Below are 18,708 nucleotides of genomic sequence, written 5' to 3' on the forward strand. Positions count from 1 at the left end.
TCCCCAACAGCAGTTTAACCCCTCCCACATGGGGACCTTAGGCCCCTCCCACATGGAGGGCAGGGTTAATACATCCTCTGGCTCACTCAAGGTTGGGAAGAGCAAGAGAAATTCCACCTCTCATGAACTGCACAAGGAAGATTCCTGGCAGAATCTGGGACACATTATCCAAGTCAGCCTAAGGGACTCAAGTGTCAAGGCAGGTGAGTGCTAATGAACCCAACCCGGTTACCTTGTATTGGAGTCTGAGTCTGTGACCCAAAGTGGCCTGGGGCGGTCAGGGATCCTCGGGGGTTGGGAGTTGTTTGGGTAACTCTCATAGACTGGCGCAGACGTTCCAGTTCGCTATAGCGGTCTGTGAAGGGCTTGGCTTGGTCTTCTAGCTTTTGTCTGTGCCCTGAAACATTGTGAGAAAATCCGAGATTTAATCAATTACCCTTTGGCTAGAGACTGGTACAACAGTTTACAGTTTGGTCGTATTACTTGTATTGCGGTAGCACGTAGAGGCCCCCAACTGAGATCAGGTCCTGTTGTGCTAGGCACTGTACGGACACATAGTATGAGACAGTCCCTGTCCCAAAGAGTTTACAATCTAAACAGCAAGAGTGAGAGGGGAAACTGAGGCACGGGCAGAGGAGAGGAAGTGACTTGCCCAAGGTCATCCAGCAGTCAGTGGCGGAGCTAATGGGGACTGGGGAAGGGGTGACTGCCCCCTTTAGTGGTATGTGTGGTGCCTTTTCCAGCATATTATACACAGAGGCCGCTCTAGGCATAGGCAAGTTAGGCAGTTGCCTAGGGCAGCAGATCCGAGGCAAGTTGGAGCATGAGCTGTCCCGTACTAGCCTGGCGCGGTGCAGAATAACTATCCGTGGGCACTGAGACCCTCATTCACAGGTCCTTAGTGTGCTTTGATCTAGTCCTTTTTGAAACGGGACCAGATCAAGGCATGTTAACAAACTGCTAACAGGTGTCAGCAGAATGCAGACAGTGTGCACCCCGCATGCATTAACACACGCGCAGAGGCCTCGGCATGGACCATGCTGCAGGAGGGCCCGGGCCCGGGCCCGGCCCACAGCCTGAGCCTGAGCCTGAGCCTGAGCCTGAGCCTGAGCCTGAGCCTGAGCCAGGTGGCCCCTCCCTCTCAACATCTAGAGAAAGACTATGTCCTCTTATAAAGACCAGCTGGGCCCTGATTGGGGAGTGGCCTCAGCTGTGGCTGTTTCCCCAATCAGCCGAGGCTTGCTGCTTTCCCTAGCAGCAGCCCTCTTGCAGCCTCAGCCCTCTCCCAGGGCTGATTTCAAGTCCTTCAGGGCAGCAGCGGGTGACCACCCCGCTACAGCCCCCAAGCCCTACCTTCACCCCCTCTGCTCCTAACCCTCCAGGATCCTGCTACCCATTTCCCCTCGTGTCTTAACCAGCCCCCACCCCCACCTTCCTGGTTGCAAAACCCAGCTCCCCGACTGCCAGGGTGAGAACAGGAAGCCAGGTCTCCTGAGTCCTGATGCCCTCCATGTTGCCCTAGTCACCAGGCCCTACAACGGCTCTTAATTCATTTGGGAAAAGAAATGGAAACAGATGCAAATGATTGTAAATGCCATTTCTTGGCACAGCCACTACACGCCTGGGAAATAAGTAAAGGACAAGCTGAATTAAAAATATCTTCATTGTCCTCACTCATTGCACAAATGACAGAGTATTTCACTGCAGTCCCCAGGAGTCAAACTGTTCACAGAGAACTAGGAAGGAAAGATGGGATGGCTAAGCCACAGCAGTGGGAGTCTGGAGAACTGGCTTTGACACAGTCACTGTGTGCACGATCTTGGACATCCACTGTGCCGCTCTCGGCCTCAGTTTTCTCATCTGTAAAATGGGAAGAATGTTCAGCTGCTTCACTGAGGTACTGCACCAAGCAAGGAATACTTGTAAAGTACTTTGAGATCCTCAGACAGAAGCTGCTAGTGCAGGGGGATAATCATTCAATTGATGCCAGTCAGCCTGAAGCAAAGGGAGCATGGAATGCACTTGCCACACCATTTTCACATTTGACTGTCTCAGTCAACATGAAACGTCCTCTCTCTCTCTGGGCAAGATTCCAATCTCAGTTACACCAGCGCACACCTGGAGTGACTCCAGGGAAACCAGCAGAGTTGTTTCAGATTTACATCTGCACGCTCCACACGCTCTCGGGCTGAAGTATACAAGTCCGCCTGATGGACCAACACTTTGCACATCTGCAGCACCTGTCATCCAAGGACCTCAAAGCAAAGATGGGTAACACGTTATCCCAGTTTCAAAGGAGGGGCAACAAAGGGGAAGGCAACACGAGGAGTTAGTAGCGGAGGATTTTTGACTCACTGCAGATCACAGCTGCACGTTATCTGATGCAACCAAATAACATAATGTACAGGGACTGAAATGCAACTTCAGCTGGCTTTTAAAAAGGGACACACTCATCTCTTAAAGCCCCACATTAACTGCTCCATATTTGCTCCTCCCTCCCCCCACACATACGGTTATAGTATCTCAAGTTACAATTTACAGCCAAGTAGAATGAAAGTAGTTCCCACACTTCCGCTTTACAGATCTTCTGACCACTGTCTCACTATCTTGCATTGGTTCGTCTCATCTCACTCACGCCTGCATTCTGCAGTCGCCCTGTGCATGGATCTCCACAAGCATGTAGGTGAGGGAAGGATCCTGTTGGCGTCTGAGTGCGAGATCGGAGCCTCACTTTGTAAAGCTCATTGTAAATTTATAGTCCTACCTCTCTTATTGCTCATCATAGTTATTGAACTCAAACCTTGCGTTCCAAGGGACACTGTCGACTAGTTTAAAGCTCCAAATTCAGCCAATGAATAAATTTGCTGATACTTCCTCTGAAATCAGTGGGAACGGCACCAATCTATCGAAAGGCAGAAGGTCCCTCCTTAGATTTGTCATAAAAGGGGCATCTGGGTGTTTTATCCATATCAGGGATAGGAACAAAATAACAACAAGAGGAATAAAAATATTTCCATTTTTTAAATCAATGTCTCTTTCCCACTTCTCTTTCTCTGTCCCCTCATTCTCCTGATGTGTTGCAGACCCAAACATAGCAACACCAGGCTAGTAATGGGAACCAGAAAGCAAAAATGGTTAAAAATGGATTCCAAGCTATGTGGAAGTGAGAAAAGCTCTATTCTAGTCTGTACAGGTCCTTATACTATGCTCACCACCAAAATACTGTGGGCATCAGCTTCCAATTGTGCATTAAGCAACAAGACTGACATCTGTCACGTTTGGTCTCTCGTCCTCTTGCCAGGGGGAGTGGCGCACGCAGTGAAGTCTCCTGTTTTGGTATTTTAGAAGTGGCTAGTGATTCTGGGTTCCTCACTTGAACATCTTAAAAAGGACTGGTTTCCAGACAGTGCTGAGCACCTGCACTCTGCAAATCTGGCCTCTTTAAGGTGTCTTGAGCTGAGCCCCCCCAGATGGAGGTGCCTAAAATCAGTAGTCACTTCTGAAAAATTGAAGCCAAGGGGCCATCTACCCTATGAAACTGACAATGGTAAAGCACGGTGACTTAGCAGAATGGAAGCCAACTCTGTTATACTGTTGTTTGGCCTGTTGACCCTCTAGCTAGGGTTTCAAAGGTGGCTTAGCGCCATTCCTATAGGCAGGGCCCAACTGTGCAAAACAAATTGAAGAAAGAAGCACATGAGTTAAAAAAAAACCCAGCCTCCACAAATAACAAGCAGATTTTTGCACACCCTGTGCTGCTGAGACTTCCTGTCGCTTTTCTCTAGAGCTGGGAACGTCAGACTATGTCATGCAAGAGCGGAGTCACTATTAATGTGCTTCTTTCATGAGAACGTCCCCAGCTTTTGATTTCTGCAGCGGCTCATTGTATTAAAGCCCTTCGCCATCAAACCACACTCAACACACAGAGGAAACCCACACGGACAAATTAACATGACTGCTGCACCCTAAAGAAAAGGAAGATAGTTTCCAAGCTCTGCAAACTCTGGGCTTCGTCTGAAGCCCATTGAAGTCAGTGAGAGTCTTTCCATTGACTTCAAAGAGTCTTGGCTCAAGTCCCAAGAACCCAATCCCAAGAGGTGTTGAGTCTTTTGCATACGGAACCCATCACTGCACTGCTGGGGTGTATTTTTGCCCGCAAGGTTATAGTATTTTGCTCTCAGATGTCACCCAGCGGTCTCTCCTCCAGCTTAGCAGTCACATTCTGAAACAAATACAAGTAAATGGTGACTCATGTCTTTATGGAAATGTTAAGTCCTGATGTAACAAAACACAGACAGCTACTGACTTGATCTGCGTCTTGTCAACAAGGAAGAAGTTTTTAAAGACAGATACAGTTTCCCAGTCAGGTAACTTTGACATCCAGCATGATATTAACCATGACAGGTCACCTTATATCACTGATGTACCAAGATCGGTATCACTACATCAAACAAAAACAACTCCATTGAATATTTTCCATATGAAAGAATCGATGTGAATCTGACACTCTGATCAATAATAAAAAGCACGTTGGAAGTTCTGGGTGTTTCCTTGGAATGGCGACAGTGAAATACTGTACACAATCCAATGAAACTGTAGCCCTTAAAGCTATGCTTTAAAGACATGCTTTCTGCATTAAAACATTTCAAAGGCAAAATAGGCCCTTCTCTTTCTGTTAGAACTTTGGAAACTGACAAGGCTTCAGAAACTCCCTGATTGGAACTTTTCATGTGCCTGTGGGGGGTCTCCCCATGGTTCTACACAAGCATCTCATTTCCCTAGATTGCTAAGGAGCCAAATCACCATCGTTTTGAACGTGTCTGCGCGACTGCAGAGCCTAGCTAGGACTTGACTCTGTGTTAGACCAAAGGTAGAAATAGACCCCCAGGTCCAAAATCTCCATCCGGGTTTTGAACGCTTCCAGAGTTCAGCTCTGCAGTGTTTGGTCTGGCCCATTAGGAAGATAGGAGCCATTTGCAAAATACAGCTATGCATCCCCAAGCTTGAGTGCTCAGCTCAGGGGTTTTGGCCCACACCCCAGTCGAACAGTAGGTGCAGCTATCACTGTGAAGGGCAGGGAACTTTTCTTTTCTCTCAGTGACTTTGGAATTCAGATGTCACAGTCATTTAGTGCGACCTCCCCATCAGCATTGGCCCTGGCACAGCGATGGTGGTCAGGGGAGGTAGTTTTTCTAAGCCAAGACTTGTCACCGCTGAAGTTGGTCAGTGTAAACTTTTAAAGGTGTTTGGCTTTTTCAGGAAAGGGAGGGGCACGCGTGACTTTTGCATTTCGTTTGCCTGGTTTCCGCTAAGAAGAAGGGGGAGGTAAGAAAAAAAATCCTGCTAACTTGCAATGCCCCCTTAACTAGTTTGTCCTCAGCTGAAGTGGCTTTAACTGGGGCATCATCAGTGGATAAGTTCTTAATTCACCCATCCTTAAATGGAGACTGAGCTGAAGGAAACCCCATCAGAGGTGTTCTCATCTGAGATGCCCTTAAACAAAGGCATTGTTAAAATACCAACAGCAAATTCTAATGGTTAGACATGAAAATGGCAAAGTAAGGACCAGATTCTGCCTCTCTTACTCCCCCCCGGTTAGTTCCTTGTTCTATGAGACATTCTGTTGATTTCAATGGCATTATTACACGTGGTAAGTGGTCACCGATGGATGAAATTCATTCCTGTGCAGAGAGCCACTGCAAGGCTTATGTCCCACTTAACACCTTGATATAGGCCCTTCAGTGGGTCACAGATGTTGCGCTGGGCCTCTGCAGGGTGTGAACTTCACCTCGAGCTGAGCACCGGCTGTATAATCAGGTCCACAGTGTGTCCTGTGTACACACAAGCTGGATTTGAAATGACTAGCCTCCGTCGGGCCTGAGTTATGTGATCTCCACCGTCTCAATCAGGACAGATGGCGAAAGGGAGTTTATTTGCGTGCTCCCATCAATTAAAAATGGCACTGCTGATTTTTACCTGCGGGCTGAGACGAAGCGTGGGAGATGCCACGCTACGAGGGCTGGGGCTGAGAGAGGTATGAGCAACCGAAAGAGATGCGGGAGGGAAAGAACGGAAATTGGAACTCAGCCGTGACCATAGCGTCTGCTGTTGGAAGGAGCACACATACGCCGTCCACACATCTGCAGCTAGGGCTCTGCCTGTCAGCCTACCTGTGCAGGATGGCGAATGGCAAGCTGTTTGGGCTGGCTTTATAAAGTGAAGCCCAGACGTTAAAGGGAGGGGGAAGGGAAGGACCCGTCTTTTCACCGGCCTAACAAAGTCCACCACAGATAACTGATTATGCACATGTTTGAAGTTGGCCTGCTTACGCCATTCGGAAAGCGAATCAGTCACGCCGAGTCTTTGCTTTGGCTTCCTCCTGGCTTCTCAAGACACTGCCGCTACTGTCCTTTCCCAGCCTTGAAAGAAAGAGCAAAGTGTCGCAACACCCTTCAGCCCGTCTGTTCTGTCGGAAGATTTACACTGACTTTAACAACCAAAGGAAAATAATATTGAAGGGCGGGAGGGAGAGGTTGATGATAATTTATAAAGATTTTTTAGCCTGTGGTGGTCTGTGATGAATGGCTGCCTATAAAGGGATGAAAATAAATATCCCTTTTTGAAGGAAATAGATTGGCTCCAGTCCAGCTGGCAGGGAGCAGAGAGAGATATGTTGCATTTACAGTAGGTCTTTACTGTCTGAACTCAGAACAGTGGGAGAGATGTTCATTATACACGGCCTGGTGCTGATTAGCTGAATTTAAAACCAGCCGACTGGTCCGTCGCCCCCTTACTCTCCTTTCGTGGTTGGGAAGCCCTTTAACTCTTTCTCTGCTCCTTCCAGCCTTCCCCGCCCCCACCGGGCTGACTGATGTGGCTGTTTATGGAGCAGACTCTTCTGGCTGGTTTTGTGCTGGCGGTGTTTCAGTCTATCTCCTCAGATCCAAAAACCTATTTAATACCCTGAAAAAACAGGTCCCTGCTGCAGGTGCCTGTGTGTCCACCTAGGCTGCTATTTTCAAAAGGGCCTAAGTGACATTCCGTGTTCAGAAGGGATTTAGGCACTTAAGAGTCTCAGTCCCATCGACTGATGACGCAAGTCAGAATAAAAGCACTTTGCCGGGGGAACTATGTCGGTGGTGTGACGAATGGGAACCTCCACCTTCGGTCTGGGCAGAGCACAGAACACCTGCCCAGTAGCTCCAGCAGCCCAGAGGCTGCCTTCGAGGTGCACTCCCATGTAGGAGGCTGGGATCAGGCGAATCTGTGCAGTTCACAGACCCTCTGGCCATACCCCTGCTGTGCCATCGGAACCTGCAGGATGCATCTGCACCATCTCTGCTTCCTAACCCACGCGATTCCTTGATCCTGGTCTTTGTGGGACGAAGAAGAGAGGCAGGTGGGGAGCCCCAGGGATTTGACACCTTATCTGCACCCCTCTCTGCGTGGTATTGATTCATGGGAAAGAGGAACACAAAATAACACAAAATCATTTTGAAGCACCTTCCTCTACCGAATACAATTTCTCTCCAGTTGATTTCAAAGGGGGCCTCTGGTATCCTGCAGTGGAAAAGCAGGGCCCTGGGAACAACTTAATCGCACTCTGAGTCAAATTCTCTTCCTTTCTCTGCCACATCATTTGAAGTTATTGGTCAAACTGCTACACTCTTGGAAGCGCAAGGGACGTGGTGCAGCCTGAGATCTGTGATGCTCTTGTGGTTTTGTTTGATAGCGCAGGCACTTGAGCTGTTGTATTCCCCGAAATGAAACCTTTCTTTTAGCATCGACCTTTTTTTTTCTGCAGCTCTCACATTATCCTCTCAGATTTGCTAATCCTGCCAAACGTAAGCCGGGACAACCTTAATAGTAATTTAGGAGACATGTTCCCAAATAGGCCTGAATAATTCCCTTCAATTCTACACCAGCCTTCATTTTGGGGGCATCCCAGTGCTTCATGCACATTCATTACATTCTCACAACACCCTCTGAGACGTAGGTTAAGTAAATACCCTGATGGGTAAACCAAGGCACAGAGACGTTGGGTCAAATTCAGACCTGGTCTTATTGAATCATCGACCCCACTCTTCGCTCATCAGTGACACCAGTCTTGCTTGTAGGCTTCTCCCTCAAGTACCTCTGCGTTCTCCCCCAGGCATGGGAAATCTTCTCATCAAAGGCTATGTCTACGCTACGGATCTTACAGCGGCACAGAGCTGTCCTGCTGGCATAATTGGGGGAGGGATAATGGGGGAGGGATAGCTCAGTGGTTTGAGCATTGGCCTGCTAAATTGTGAGGGGTTGTGAGTTCAAACCTTGAGGGGGCCATTTAGGGATCTATGGCAAAAATTGGGGATTGGTCCTGCTTTGAGTAGGGGGTTGGACTAGATGACCTCCTGAGGTCCCTTCCAACCCTGATAGTCTATGAATTAAACCATCCCTAATGAGCGGCGGTAGCTATGTCGGCAGGAGAGCGTCTCCCGCTGACCCAGTGCTGTCCACGCTGGTGCTTTTGTGGGTGAAACTTTTGTCGGTCGGGGTGGGTTTTTTTCACACCCCCGACCGACAAAAATTTTACCAACAAAAGCGCGAGTGCAGACTTAGCCTAAATGTGTCAAGTCACCACCTTGTGTTCCTTTAAATCCCTCCTTAACAGAATATTAGGACAGGTTGTCTGATGGAGTAGGTCAGCTATGCCAGATCACGCCAGCTGAGGATCTTGGCTGTGGGTTTCCAAAAGGCTTTCAAGCGGGAAGTGTTGCAATCAGATGGATTCCATAGAAAGATGGTTTTATACTGCACAATTGACATTGTTTCTTCTCTCTCGTTCTGTTGTAGTGTGTTGCTTAGGATGGTAATTTTAAGTGAAATCGTTTTAGTTATATGCTAGTGATTCTAAAAGGGAAGCTGGGATTTACTACATGGACTCCATGCAGCAAATGAAATACCTAGAGGGGTGAAATCACTGGAGCCCGTAACATGGTCTTTCAATATTTCTGTTAAAACTGAAATTACACCCTGGACCAGTACAATACATGTTCAGAAGAGGCCCTGTATCACTGAGCATAGAAATAATAAACCTTTGTACCTGTAGAGCTCCTGTCACACAAAGATCTCAAAGCACACTACAAAAAACTAACTTAACTGAGGTAAGCAAATATGATTATGCCCATTTAGCCGGTGGAGAAGCTGAGGCCCATGGTCACATAACCAGTCAGTGGTAGAGCTGGGAACAGAACCCAAGAGTCCCAACACTTAATCAAGGGCCCTAAACACTAGACTGCACTTCTCTCAATGCAATGCACCTCCAAAAAAGGCAAATGGGATCCTCGGATGTATGAGCGAAGAGAAGAGAGGACATATTAATGCCATTGTACCAGGCACTGGTAAGACCTCATCTGGAATACTGTGTACCATTCTGGTCACCCATGTTCAAGAAAGAGGCATTCCAAGTGGAACAGGTCCAGAGACAAGCTCCTAGGATGACTGGGGACTGGAAGGCTTGTCTTATGAAAAGAGATTAAAAGAGCTTGGCTCGTTTAGCCAAAACAAAGGCTGAGAGGGGAATCTCATTGCTTTCTATAAATATATCAGGGGGTAAGCACCAGGCTGGGTGAAATGTTATGTTAAAAGATAATGTTGGCACGTGCACAAATGGGTGTAAACTGGGCATGAACACCTTTAGGCTGGAAATTAGAAGAAGGTTTCTCACCATCAGAGGAATGAGGTGCAAGAACAGACTCCCAATAGCAGCTTTGGGGGAAAATAACGTAATTAGTTTTAAGAGAGAGCTGGACAAATTTCTGAGAGGGGCTGAACGGCAGTCTTGCTTAAGAGCAGCTCTGACAGTCTCTTCCGGTGTAAGTCTGACAGTCCTAAAATCTCATGCTTCAGGGCTACACAGAGGTGGAAGTAAGCCGGTCTGGTCCGGTCCGGAGTACCGGCAAGAGCCAATACGCCGTGCCGGACCGGCTTCCCCAGGCTGGCAATTTAAAGGGCTCAGGGCTCCCTGCAGCGGCGGGAGCCCCGGGCCCTTTAAATCACCACCGGAGCCCTGCTGCCGCTACCCCGGGGCTCCGGCAGCCAGGCTCGGGCAGTGATTTAAAGGGCCAGGGGCTCCTGCCACTGCGGGGAGCCCCAGCCCTTTAAATCACCGCCGAAGCCCTGCCGATTTAAAGGGCCTGGAGCTCCACTGCCCGGAGCCCCGGGCCCTTTAAATTGCCCTGACCCCTGGGGCTCCCAGCCGCCTCTGCAGCTGGTAGCTCTGGGGGTGATTTAAAGGCCACAGGGCTCCCAGCTGCAGCCGGAGCCCCGGGGCCTTTAAATTTTTATTTAAAGGCCCCGCCTCTTCCGGTTGAGGCCACGCCCCTACTCAGGACTCCGGTGTACCGGTAAATCCTTTAAGTTACTTTCACCCCTGGGGCTACAGCTGGTCACCTGAAGGGGTCAGGAAGGGGTATTTTCTCCCCCAGTTTATCCTGGCCACAGCTGAAGCTGGGATCTGGAACCCACTGAGCAAGTGCTCTGAGGCCACACCCAGCTTTCTGTCTCTCATGTGCTTAGCTTGTGGCACATAATAATTCAGTCTCCTGTGGCTGTAATTTTGGTTGCTGGGTGTAGTGTGCAGGTGCTGGGTAGTGTTGGTGGCCTGTGACATACAGGAGATCAGTCTGAATGATCAAGGGGTCCCTTCTGGCCTTAAACTCCATGCATGACCCTCTACTTCTCTTCGCATTTCGTTACTTAGGGCTCATTTCTTGAGGTTATTGCCCTCAACTTTCCTTAAAACTGGAGGGAACTCAGCACCTTGCAGAGTCAGGCCCATAATGGGTTAAATGAATATATATGCATGGAGCCTGGACTCAGAAACATAAGAAATTAAAGGCCCATAGCAGCTAACAGAACTTCTCAAGTTACATGTATCAACAACAGTCCAAAATTACCTCTGTAGGAATACAATGCATTGTCCAGGCCAGCCATGCAGGAAGGTTGAGTCCCACCCGCTGGGATCGAAACACAGGAGCAAAGGCACTACAAATGCAGGAATGGTCCTTTCCAGCAAGTACTGATTTGCAAGAACTTTTGTGCTAACCTGGAAGCTCCCGAAACCTAAGCTAGAGTCTCCTCTGACTTCGGTTACTCCTGATTTACACCATTGTTTTCAAGAGGAGAACCAGGCCGCTACCTTTATTCCATAACTGAGGTCCACAACAACGCAAATTGCAGATCCTCAGCAGGTGTAAATCAGCATATCTCTGTTGAAGAAAGGGCCCATTTAGGTTGATATGCCCAAGATGGTAACAGCGGCTACTCAGTAAGACCCCCTATTCAACAAAACACTTCAGCATGACTCATTTAAGCAAATGGAGTAAATAGGACTATACACATGCTTAAATTTAAGCACATGCTTAAGTACTCTGCTGGATCAGGGCCTAAAGCAGTGCAGATTTAGTGGCTAGGGAGTGTCATGATAGCAGATTTGGCCTTTGTGGGTTTCTTTATTTAAGTTTCCTACGCAGCCCATCAACCGCACAGCATCTGATGCAAATACCATGAGGAGAAGGCAGCAAAGCTCAGTCCAAGCATTCTCTTTGCCCGTCATTTGTCTTCATTAAAAGAGCAAACAGGACAAGGACGTGAGGAAAGAACTTCCAGGCCTCCATCCAGAAGAAGCACGACTGCTTAGTAAAGACATTTTGAGGCAGCCGATTTGGCTGTCAAATGCAGTCACTTTTCAAGAAAGAACTTCCCCCTTTCTTTATGCATTCTAACTCTGTCCATGAACTTCATGCCTTCTGACTAGAGTTAGTTGGAAACCTGATAAGAGAAGTTCCCATGAAAAACATCCACTGCAAAAAATCCATTTTTCTTGAACATTTTTCATGGAAATTTTGGCGCTTTTATGAGAAAGGGGTGTTATTATTAGGGCTGTCAATTAATTGCTGTTAACTCAAGCAATTAACTCAAAATAAATTAATTTGATTAAAAAAATTAATTCCGATTAATCGCAGTTTTAATCTCACTGTTAAACAATAATAGAATATCAATTGGAATTTATTATAACTATTTGTGGATGTTTTTCTACGTTTTCAAATATATTGATTTCAGTTGCAACACAGAATACAAAGTGTACAGTGCTTACTTGATATTACTATTTTTGATTACAAATATTTGCATTGTAAAAAAGATTAAACAAAAGAAATAGTATTTTTCAATTCACCTCATACAAGTACCGTAGTGCAATCACTTTAGTGAAAGTGCAACTTACAAACATAGATTTTTTTGTTACTTAACTGCTCTCAAAAACAAAACATTGTAAAACTTTAGAGCATACAAGTCCACTCAATCCTACTTCTTGTTCAACCAATTGCTAAGACATAGAACTTTGTTTACATTTACGGGAGATAATGTTGCCCGCTTTTTATTTACAATGTCACCTGAAAGTGAGAACAGGTGTTCGCATGGCACTTTTGTAGCTGGCGTTGCAAGGTATTTACATGTCAGATATGCTAAACATTCATATGCCCCTTCATTCTTCGGCCACCATTCCAGAGGACATGCTTCCATGCTGATGACACTTGTTAAAAAAATAATGTGTTAATTAAATTTGTGACTGAACTGCTTGGGGGAGAATTGCAGGTCTCCTCCTCTGTGGTTTTACACGCCTTCTGCCATATATTTCATGTTCTAGCAGTCTCGGATGATGACCCAGCACATGTTGTTCAATTTTAGAACACTTTCACTGCAGATCTGACAGAACTCAAAGAAGGTACCAATGTGAGATTTCTAAAGATAGCTACAGCACTCGACCCGAGGTTTAAGAATCTGAAGTGCCTTCCAAAATCTGAGAGGGACGAGGAGTGGAACATGATGTAAGAAGTTTTAAAAGAGCAACACTCCAAGGCAGAAACTGCAGAACCTGAACCACCAAAAAAGAAAATCAACCTTGTGCTGGTGGCATCTGACTCAGACGATGAAAATGAACGTGCATCGGTCTGCATTGCTTTGGATCGTTATCAAGCAGAACCCGTCATCTACATGGAAGAATGGACTACAGTACTTGTAGGAGGTGAACTGAAAAATACGATTTATTTTGTTTATCTTTTTTACAGGGCAAATATTTGAAATAAAAAATAATAATATAAAGTGAGCACGGTACACTTTGTATTCTGTCTTGTAATGGAAACCAATCTATTTGAAAATGTAGAAAATATTCAAATCCCAAAACATTTAAATAAACGGTATTCTATTATTATTTAACAGTGCAATTAAAACTGGGATGAATTGTGATTTTTAAAAAATCTCACTATTCATTTTTTTAATCATTTGACAGCCCTAGTTATTATGTTTGTTAAGGTGGAGCGGAGGAGTCTAGAGACTCAGACAGAAAAGCCTGAAGTCCCTGTTCATTTACCAGTGATTGGGAACTACTGTTACAAAAAGCACCCGACTTTTCCCCCAGTTGGCGAGAATGTGCTCTGTAATGCATTACATTCATAAAGAATGCTCCCTGGTACACAGAAAGACTGTAAAGGCTGTTTACTCTGGACAGATTTTAGTTATTAAATAAAGCAAAATACGACTTAAAAAATTAATGAAAAGAAAACCATTACCAGTGGCCTGTGAATTCAGCACTGCCTAAGCTACAACGCGAATCCCCAGAGAAAGGGGCATAGGTCAGTAGCTGTTAAAGATGGGCAACAGAATGATTGCCATGGATTTTGTTTAAAATGTGCATAACAATGATCCTGACCCCAATATGCATGGATATGGAGAGCCCTAAACACAGCAGGGCTAGTGCTACTGTGCAATCTGGCAGATGCAGACGTAGCCCAGGAAAGCTCATGCTCTAATAAATTTGTTAGTCTCGAAGGTGCCACAAGTCCGCCTGTTCTTTTTGCGGATACAGACTACCAAGGCTGCTACGCAGAAATCTATGCACCTTAGGGTCAGTGTGAGATCAGTGCCGCAGCAGGACTCTAGGGGGCACTATGCGGCTGGGGTCCCGTCATTCAGGAGAGTTGTCAAACTGAGCTGCTGACCATGTGAAAAAGCCTCTAGCCAAATTTCAATCTACATTTTTAGATTCAACTACTCTAAAGTCTCTCTGCCATTCTGACAAATTATTCCTCTGTCCCACACCGTGGTGTAGTGCTACTATGAACTGTTGAGCCATAGCTCAGTGGTTTGAGCACCGACCTGCTAAAACCCAGGGTTGTGAGTTCAATCCTTGAGGGGGCCATTTAGGGATCTGGGGCAAAAATTGGGGATTGGGCCTGCTTTGAGCAGGGGGTTGGACTAGATGACCTCCTGAGGTCCCTTCCAACCCCGATATTCTATGATAATATTGAGTTACACCCCAGAGATGACCGCATTTCAGTGGCGGACAAAGAGTAACAGCAGGACTTCAGCAGCATAGCTGGTCAGGAATTTTTCTGGAGAACTGTTGTTGGTTTTTTTTTTGCTGAAAAATGCCAAATCGTCAAATCCAAAGCTCGTTTGTGAAACAGGGTCAGTTCTGACACATCTCCCAGCTCCAACCATTTCTGGGAAAAGGTTTCATAATTGTCAAAATGTCCTTTCTAAAGCAAAAGTTGGGGGGAGGGGGGAAGGCTGGAGTGAGAAAGGACTTTTTGCTTAGAAATTTTAGTAAATGTGGCGTCAAGAAAAGGTTAAAAGAGAAAAAGTTTGAAATAAGAAATGAAACATCGAATTCTAAATGAAACATTGAGATTGACCCAAATGAATTTTATTTTTTTTATTTTTTTTTGGCTTGTCAGTTGGTGAAAATTTTCGAGCTTTTTGTTCTGATTAGAGAGGGTGAAAAAATTTCCAAATCTCAAAAAATCTTGCAAGATGGGAAAACTACTTCAGGCCCAGCTCTCTTCAACAGATGCTTTGCCTGGGTAAGAAATGAGAATCACAACATTCTCTCCTAACATCCTTCACCAGCGTAGCTGAGAACCTCCCAGAGCTAAGAATTAACAGGGAAGCTAGCATCTGTTATTCAAGGCTTCCTTTTCATCCTCCCCTGAGAAGAGGATGGGTCCCAACAAATGATAAATCAGCATATTTTTAAATATTTTACATACTTTAAATTAGAACCAATTGTAGCAATTTTCTATCCACAAAGAGCCGCCTGCGAAATGAAGAGTTCAGTCATTTCGTTCAATTTCATTTTGTTTGTTTGATTCCCCCCTCCCCCCCCATTTCCCGTTTTTCACAATTCCCGTCCAAACTGGGGAATGTTTTTCTCTGGCTCAGGGTACGAAGAAAAAGAAAACCCCTAATAATACCCCAAACTGCAACCCCGGGGGAGCATTTCAGCAACTAGCCTGCTCTACATTATACATAAACATTTCAAGTTCAAGTTTAATTCATCCCCCTGAGAAACTATTTTTTGCCAAGATAAAGATCTTGAAATGTACTGCCCTGGCACAATACATCCTGTATCCTGAGTCTGAAATCAGGCTTCTGAGAAGCAGCCCCCTCCTGTATTAATTATCCCGTCTTCTGGTACGGTACCAACGTGGCATAAAATTTCCTCAGGTAAAAATGGCAGCAAACGCTCCTGGTTATCACGCTATGGTTCTACGCTGTACATGGATTATGGGCATAACACAAACAGTTGGGTGTGTTCAGCAGAAAGACCCATTTTCGCCCCACCACTGACACCAACAGGGAGGCGTTAAACCGGGCGGAAAGCAACTGGGGAAGCAACTGGCACTACAGCATCCTCTCTCCCTCCTCCGGATCCACCCCAAGTCCATGGATTTGGGGCTGCACAGATCAAGGGTATCCGCAGCTGGGCTGGGCAAGGACTGTTCTCTATGGCCCCTTCAAACAATATCTTCAAACAAGCAGATATTTCCTTGTGGAAAAGCCAAGCAGCTCTTATCAGCATCATCTTTCACAAAATCCCACTCAGCACATTGATAACAACCCCTGCTCCCAGAGAGGGGTGATGGAGCAGTAGTTGGGGCAGGTGGAGGAACCATGCTTCTGTGGACAGGGGAGGTGATAGGTCCATAGAGTAAAGCACAGGCCCTAGGACACCATTGGATTCCCCCCCATGGATCTCAGGACATCCACAGGTTTTGTAGGTACCATTCCCTCCCCACTCCTGTGTGGGGTGTGATGGGGGGACAATTTGCAGGAAACTGTGAGTGAGTTCCTGGCCTTTCCACAGACTCCAGCTTGGTTCGGAATAAGCTTTCAGACTAGGATCTCTTTGGCTGGAAAAGCGAGGCTGGCAAGCTCATGCATAACACAATACACGGGATCACAGTCTACCCTAAACAGGAGGCTATTATTAAAGAAAATAGACAGAAGCCACAAAGCAGGCTTCTTCCACATGGCTTGAGTTCCAGCTTTGTCTCCCTTGTTTACCAGGAACCACACCCTGTCTAGAACTCCACACAGCATATAGAGACATCTAGTGATTGAATAATATGCTGCATGCAAAAATATTACAGTGACGACAGTCTATCCCACAGTATTTCACTACCTAGCCCAAGCCAGAAATCAGGAGTGGGGAAAACAAACAAACAAGAGCATCTCAGAACAAGGTTTAGTTTAAACACAAGTGACGCTTCAGGGAAGTTCTTGCTCTTCCCAACAAGGACGGTTTAAGGTAGGGGCTTTAGGGGCTGCAGCCTAGGGCCCCGGCTCAAGGAGGGCCCCGCAAAAATAAATCACAGGCAGCGACCTCCAACTCTGGGCTGCTAGAAGTCCCGTGGTGCAGCGGGGTGCTCAGACAGGATACGTGCATGCTGTGGCCCTACGCCGCTCCCAGAAGCGGCTGGCTGCTATCACATCTCTGTGGCCCCTGGCGGGTGGGGGGAGGTTGCTCGCCAGGAAACCGGCCAATGGGAGCTACGGGGGCAGCGCTTGCGGGTGTGGGCAGCTCACGGAGACATGCTGTCCCCCTCCTCCCAGGGGCCACAGAGATGTGCTAGGAGCCAGCCGCTTCCGGGAGCAGCGTGGGGCTAAGCCTGCCTTAGCCCTGCTGTGCTGCTAGCCATGAGCCACCTGTGGTAAGCACCTCCCGGCCGGAGCCTGCACCTCGCACCCCTTCCTCCACCCCAGATCAGAATCCCACTCCTGCATCCAAACTCCCTCCCAGACCCTGCACTCCCTCCTGCACCCCAATCCCCTGCCCCAGACCCCTCCTGCACCCCAATCCCCTGCCCCAGACCCCTCCTGCACCAAACTCCCTCCCAGGAAAAAGACTTGTATACAGGGGCTCCACAAAATCTAATAGCCCCGGGCCCACAAGAGAGTTAATCTGGCCCTGCTTCCCAAACCAGTAACCCTTGCCCAGACCCCCAGGCCTAGATTCTTTGCTACAATCCTCTTATTCTCCAAGCAGCTACTTTCAGCTGTTCATTCATAAGCCACATTACTTTCCCCACATCCCAGGAAGTAGAGAATAGAGATTGTTCATATCACAGAATTTATGGCCAGAAGGAGCCATTGGATCATCTAGTCGGACATCCTTTGTAACACAGGCCATGAATTGTACCAGTTTACCCTGTATTGAGCCCAGATGCTACAGAGATAGAATCATAGAATTGCAGGACAGGAAGGGACCTCGAGAAGTCATGTAGTCCAGTCCCCTGCATTGAGTTCCGTGTCTGTTCTAAAGTTGCGTCCAACTGTAATAAAATCACTATAGAAATTACTCTGTTTTCCTTTAGGAGGAAGTGTGCTGTGGATTTATGCAAATCTGCCCGCAATGCATGTCAACGTGATAAAAATATCCTTCGATCGCTCCTCCCAAAATACTACTTGCTTGCTTCACCTGGGCTGGTGGGCAAGCAAAATATCATTAGATTGTCATCATCCCAGTCTACCCAGGGGTGGGTAGATTTTCTAACCGGCCTGGTTTGTTTTAATTATTTTTGCAAGACTGCCACAGTGAGTCAATAGTCACCCAGACCTCAGTGTAAGTCAGTGAAGCTGCTTGGACTGCAATGGGGATACAGTGATTTACATCACCCGAGGATCCAGCCCATTAAGTCTAACATGGGTTCAAGAGGAAAAAACACAGTTGTCTTTAATCAGAGCTGCAACATCATGTGTGGAGAAGTGGCCTTACAGTTAAGGCAGTGGCTGCTAACTCAGGCCCAAGTCCCACTTCTGCTCCGTGACTCAGTGTCCCCACCTGTAAATTGGGGGAAAATAACCTACCTCCCAGGGGTATAGCAAGGCTTCATTCATTCAATGTGAGGAGGTTTGATACTGTGGTGGAAAACAGTGCAGAACTATTCTAATAATGAACAGCTTTCTTAAAGCACTGTGAGTTCTGTAAACAGCCCCATTGAGAAATTTTCTCTACCTATTGTGTGGCTCTCAGGTCTTAGTTTCTCAAAACTGCTAGTAATTTGCCTTGAACGAAGTGCAGTTTACCAAGGGGGGGGGGGGAATGTAATGAGTGCATTCATGCACCATTTAATTTAATTGTTTGACCCCCATGCAGTCATATTTCTGAGAGGTAATTGGAACATTTCTTTTTTTTTTTTTTACACAGTGCAAATAAAGGAAGCCCTAAAAAGCTGCTCTTTGTTACTAGTAATTACCGAGGAGTCAGAAATTTGGCCAGACTTGATAATTGTTGTCGTTTCTTGAAAGAAAGAAAGAAAAAAAAACAAGCCCAAAGCTGGCAAAGAAACAACCAACCCTACAATTTATTAAACAAGTCGTTTCATA

At 46.6% G+C, this 18,708-nt stretch overlaps 1 protein-coding gene across 4 annotated transcripts in view; it reads right to left on the reverse strand.

Moving 5' to 3' along the window:
* Positions 1-18,708, reverse strand: part of RUNX3 (RUNX family transcription factor 3) — a 117,304-nt gene that overhangs the window by 22,532 nt on the left and 76,064 nt on the right. For 2 of the 4 annotated variants that reach the window (XM_027830195.3, XM_043532221.1), the window contains one exon: positions 233-397. The exons of the other annotated variants lie outside the window; for them this stretch is intronic. In XM_027830195.3, the coding sequence (XP_027685996.2) occupies positions 233-397 (165 nt within the window). The remainder of the gene's footprint in view (positions 1-232; positions 398-18,708) is intronic. 4 annotated transcript variants of the gene reach the window in all.

The sequence above is a fragment of the Chelonia mydas genome, chromosome 19 (genome assembly GCF_015237465.2).
Source record: "Chelonia mydas isolate rCheMyd1 chromosome 19, rCheMyd1.pri.v2, whole genome shotgun sequence".
In the NCBI taxonomy this organism is placed as follows: Eukaryota; Metazoa; Chordata; order Testudines; family Cheloniidae; genus Chelonia; species Chelonia mydas.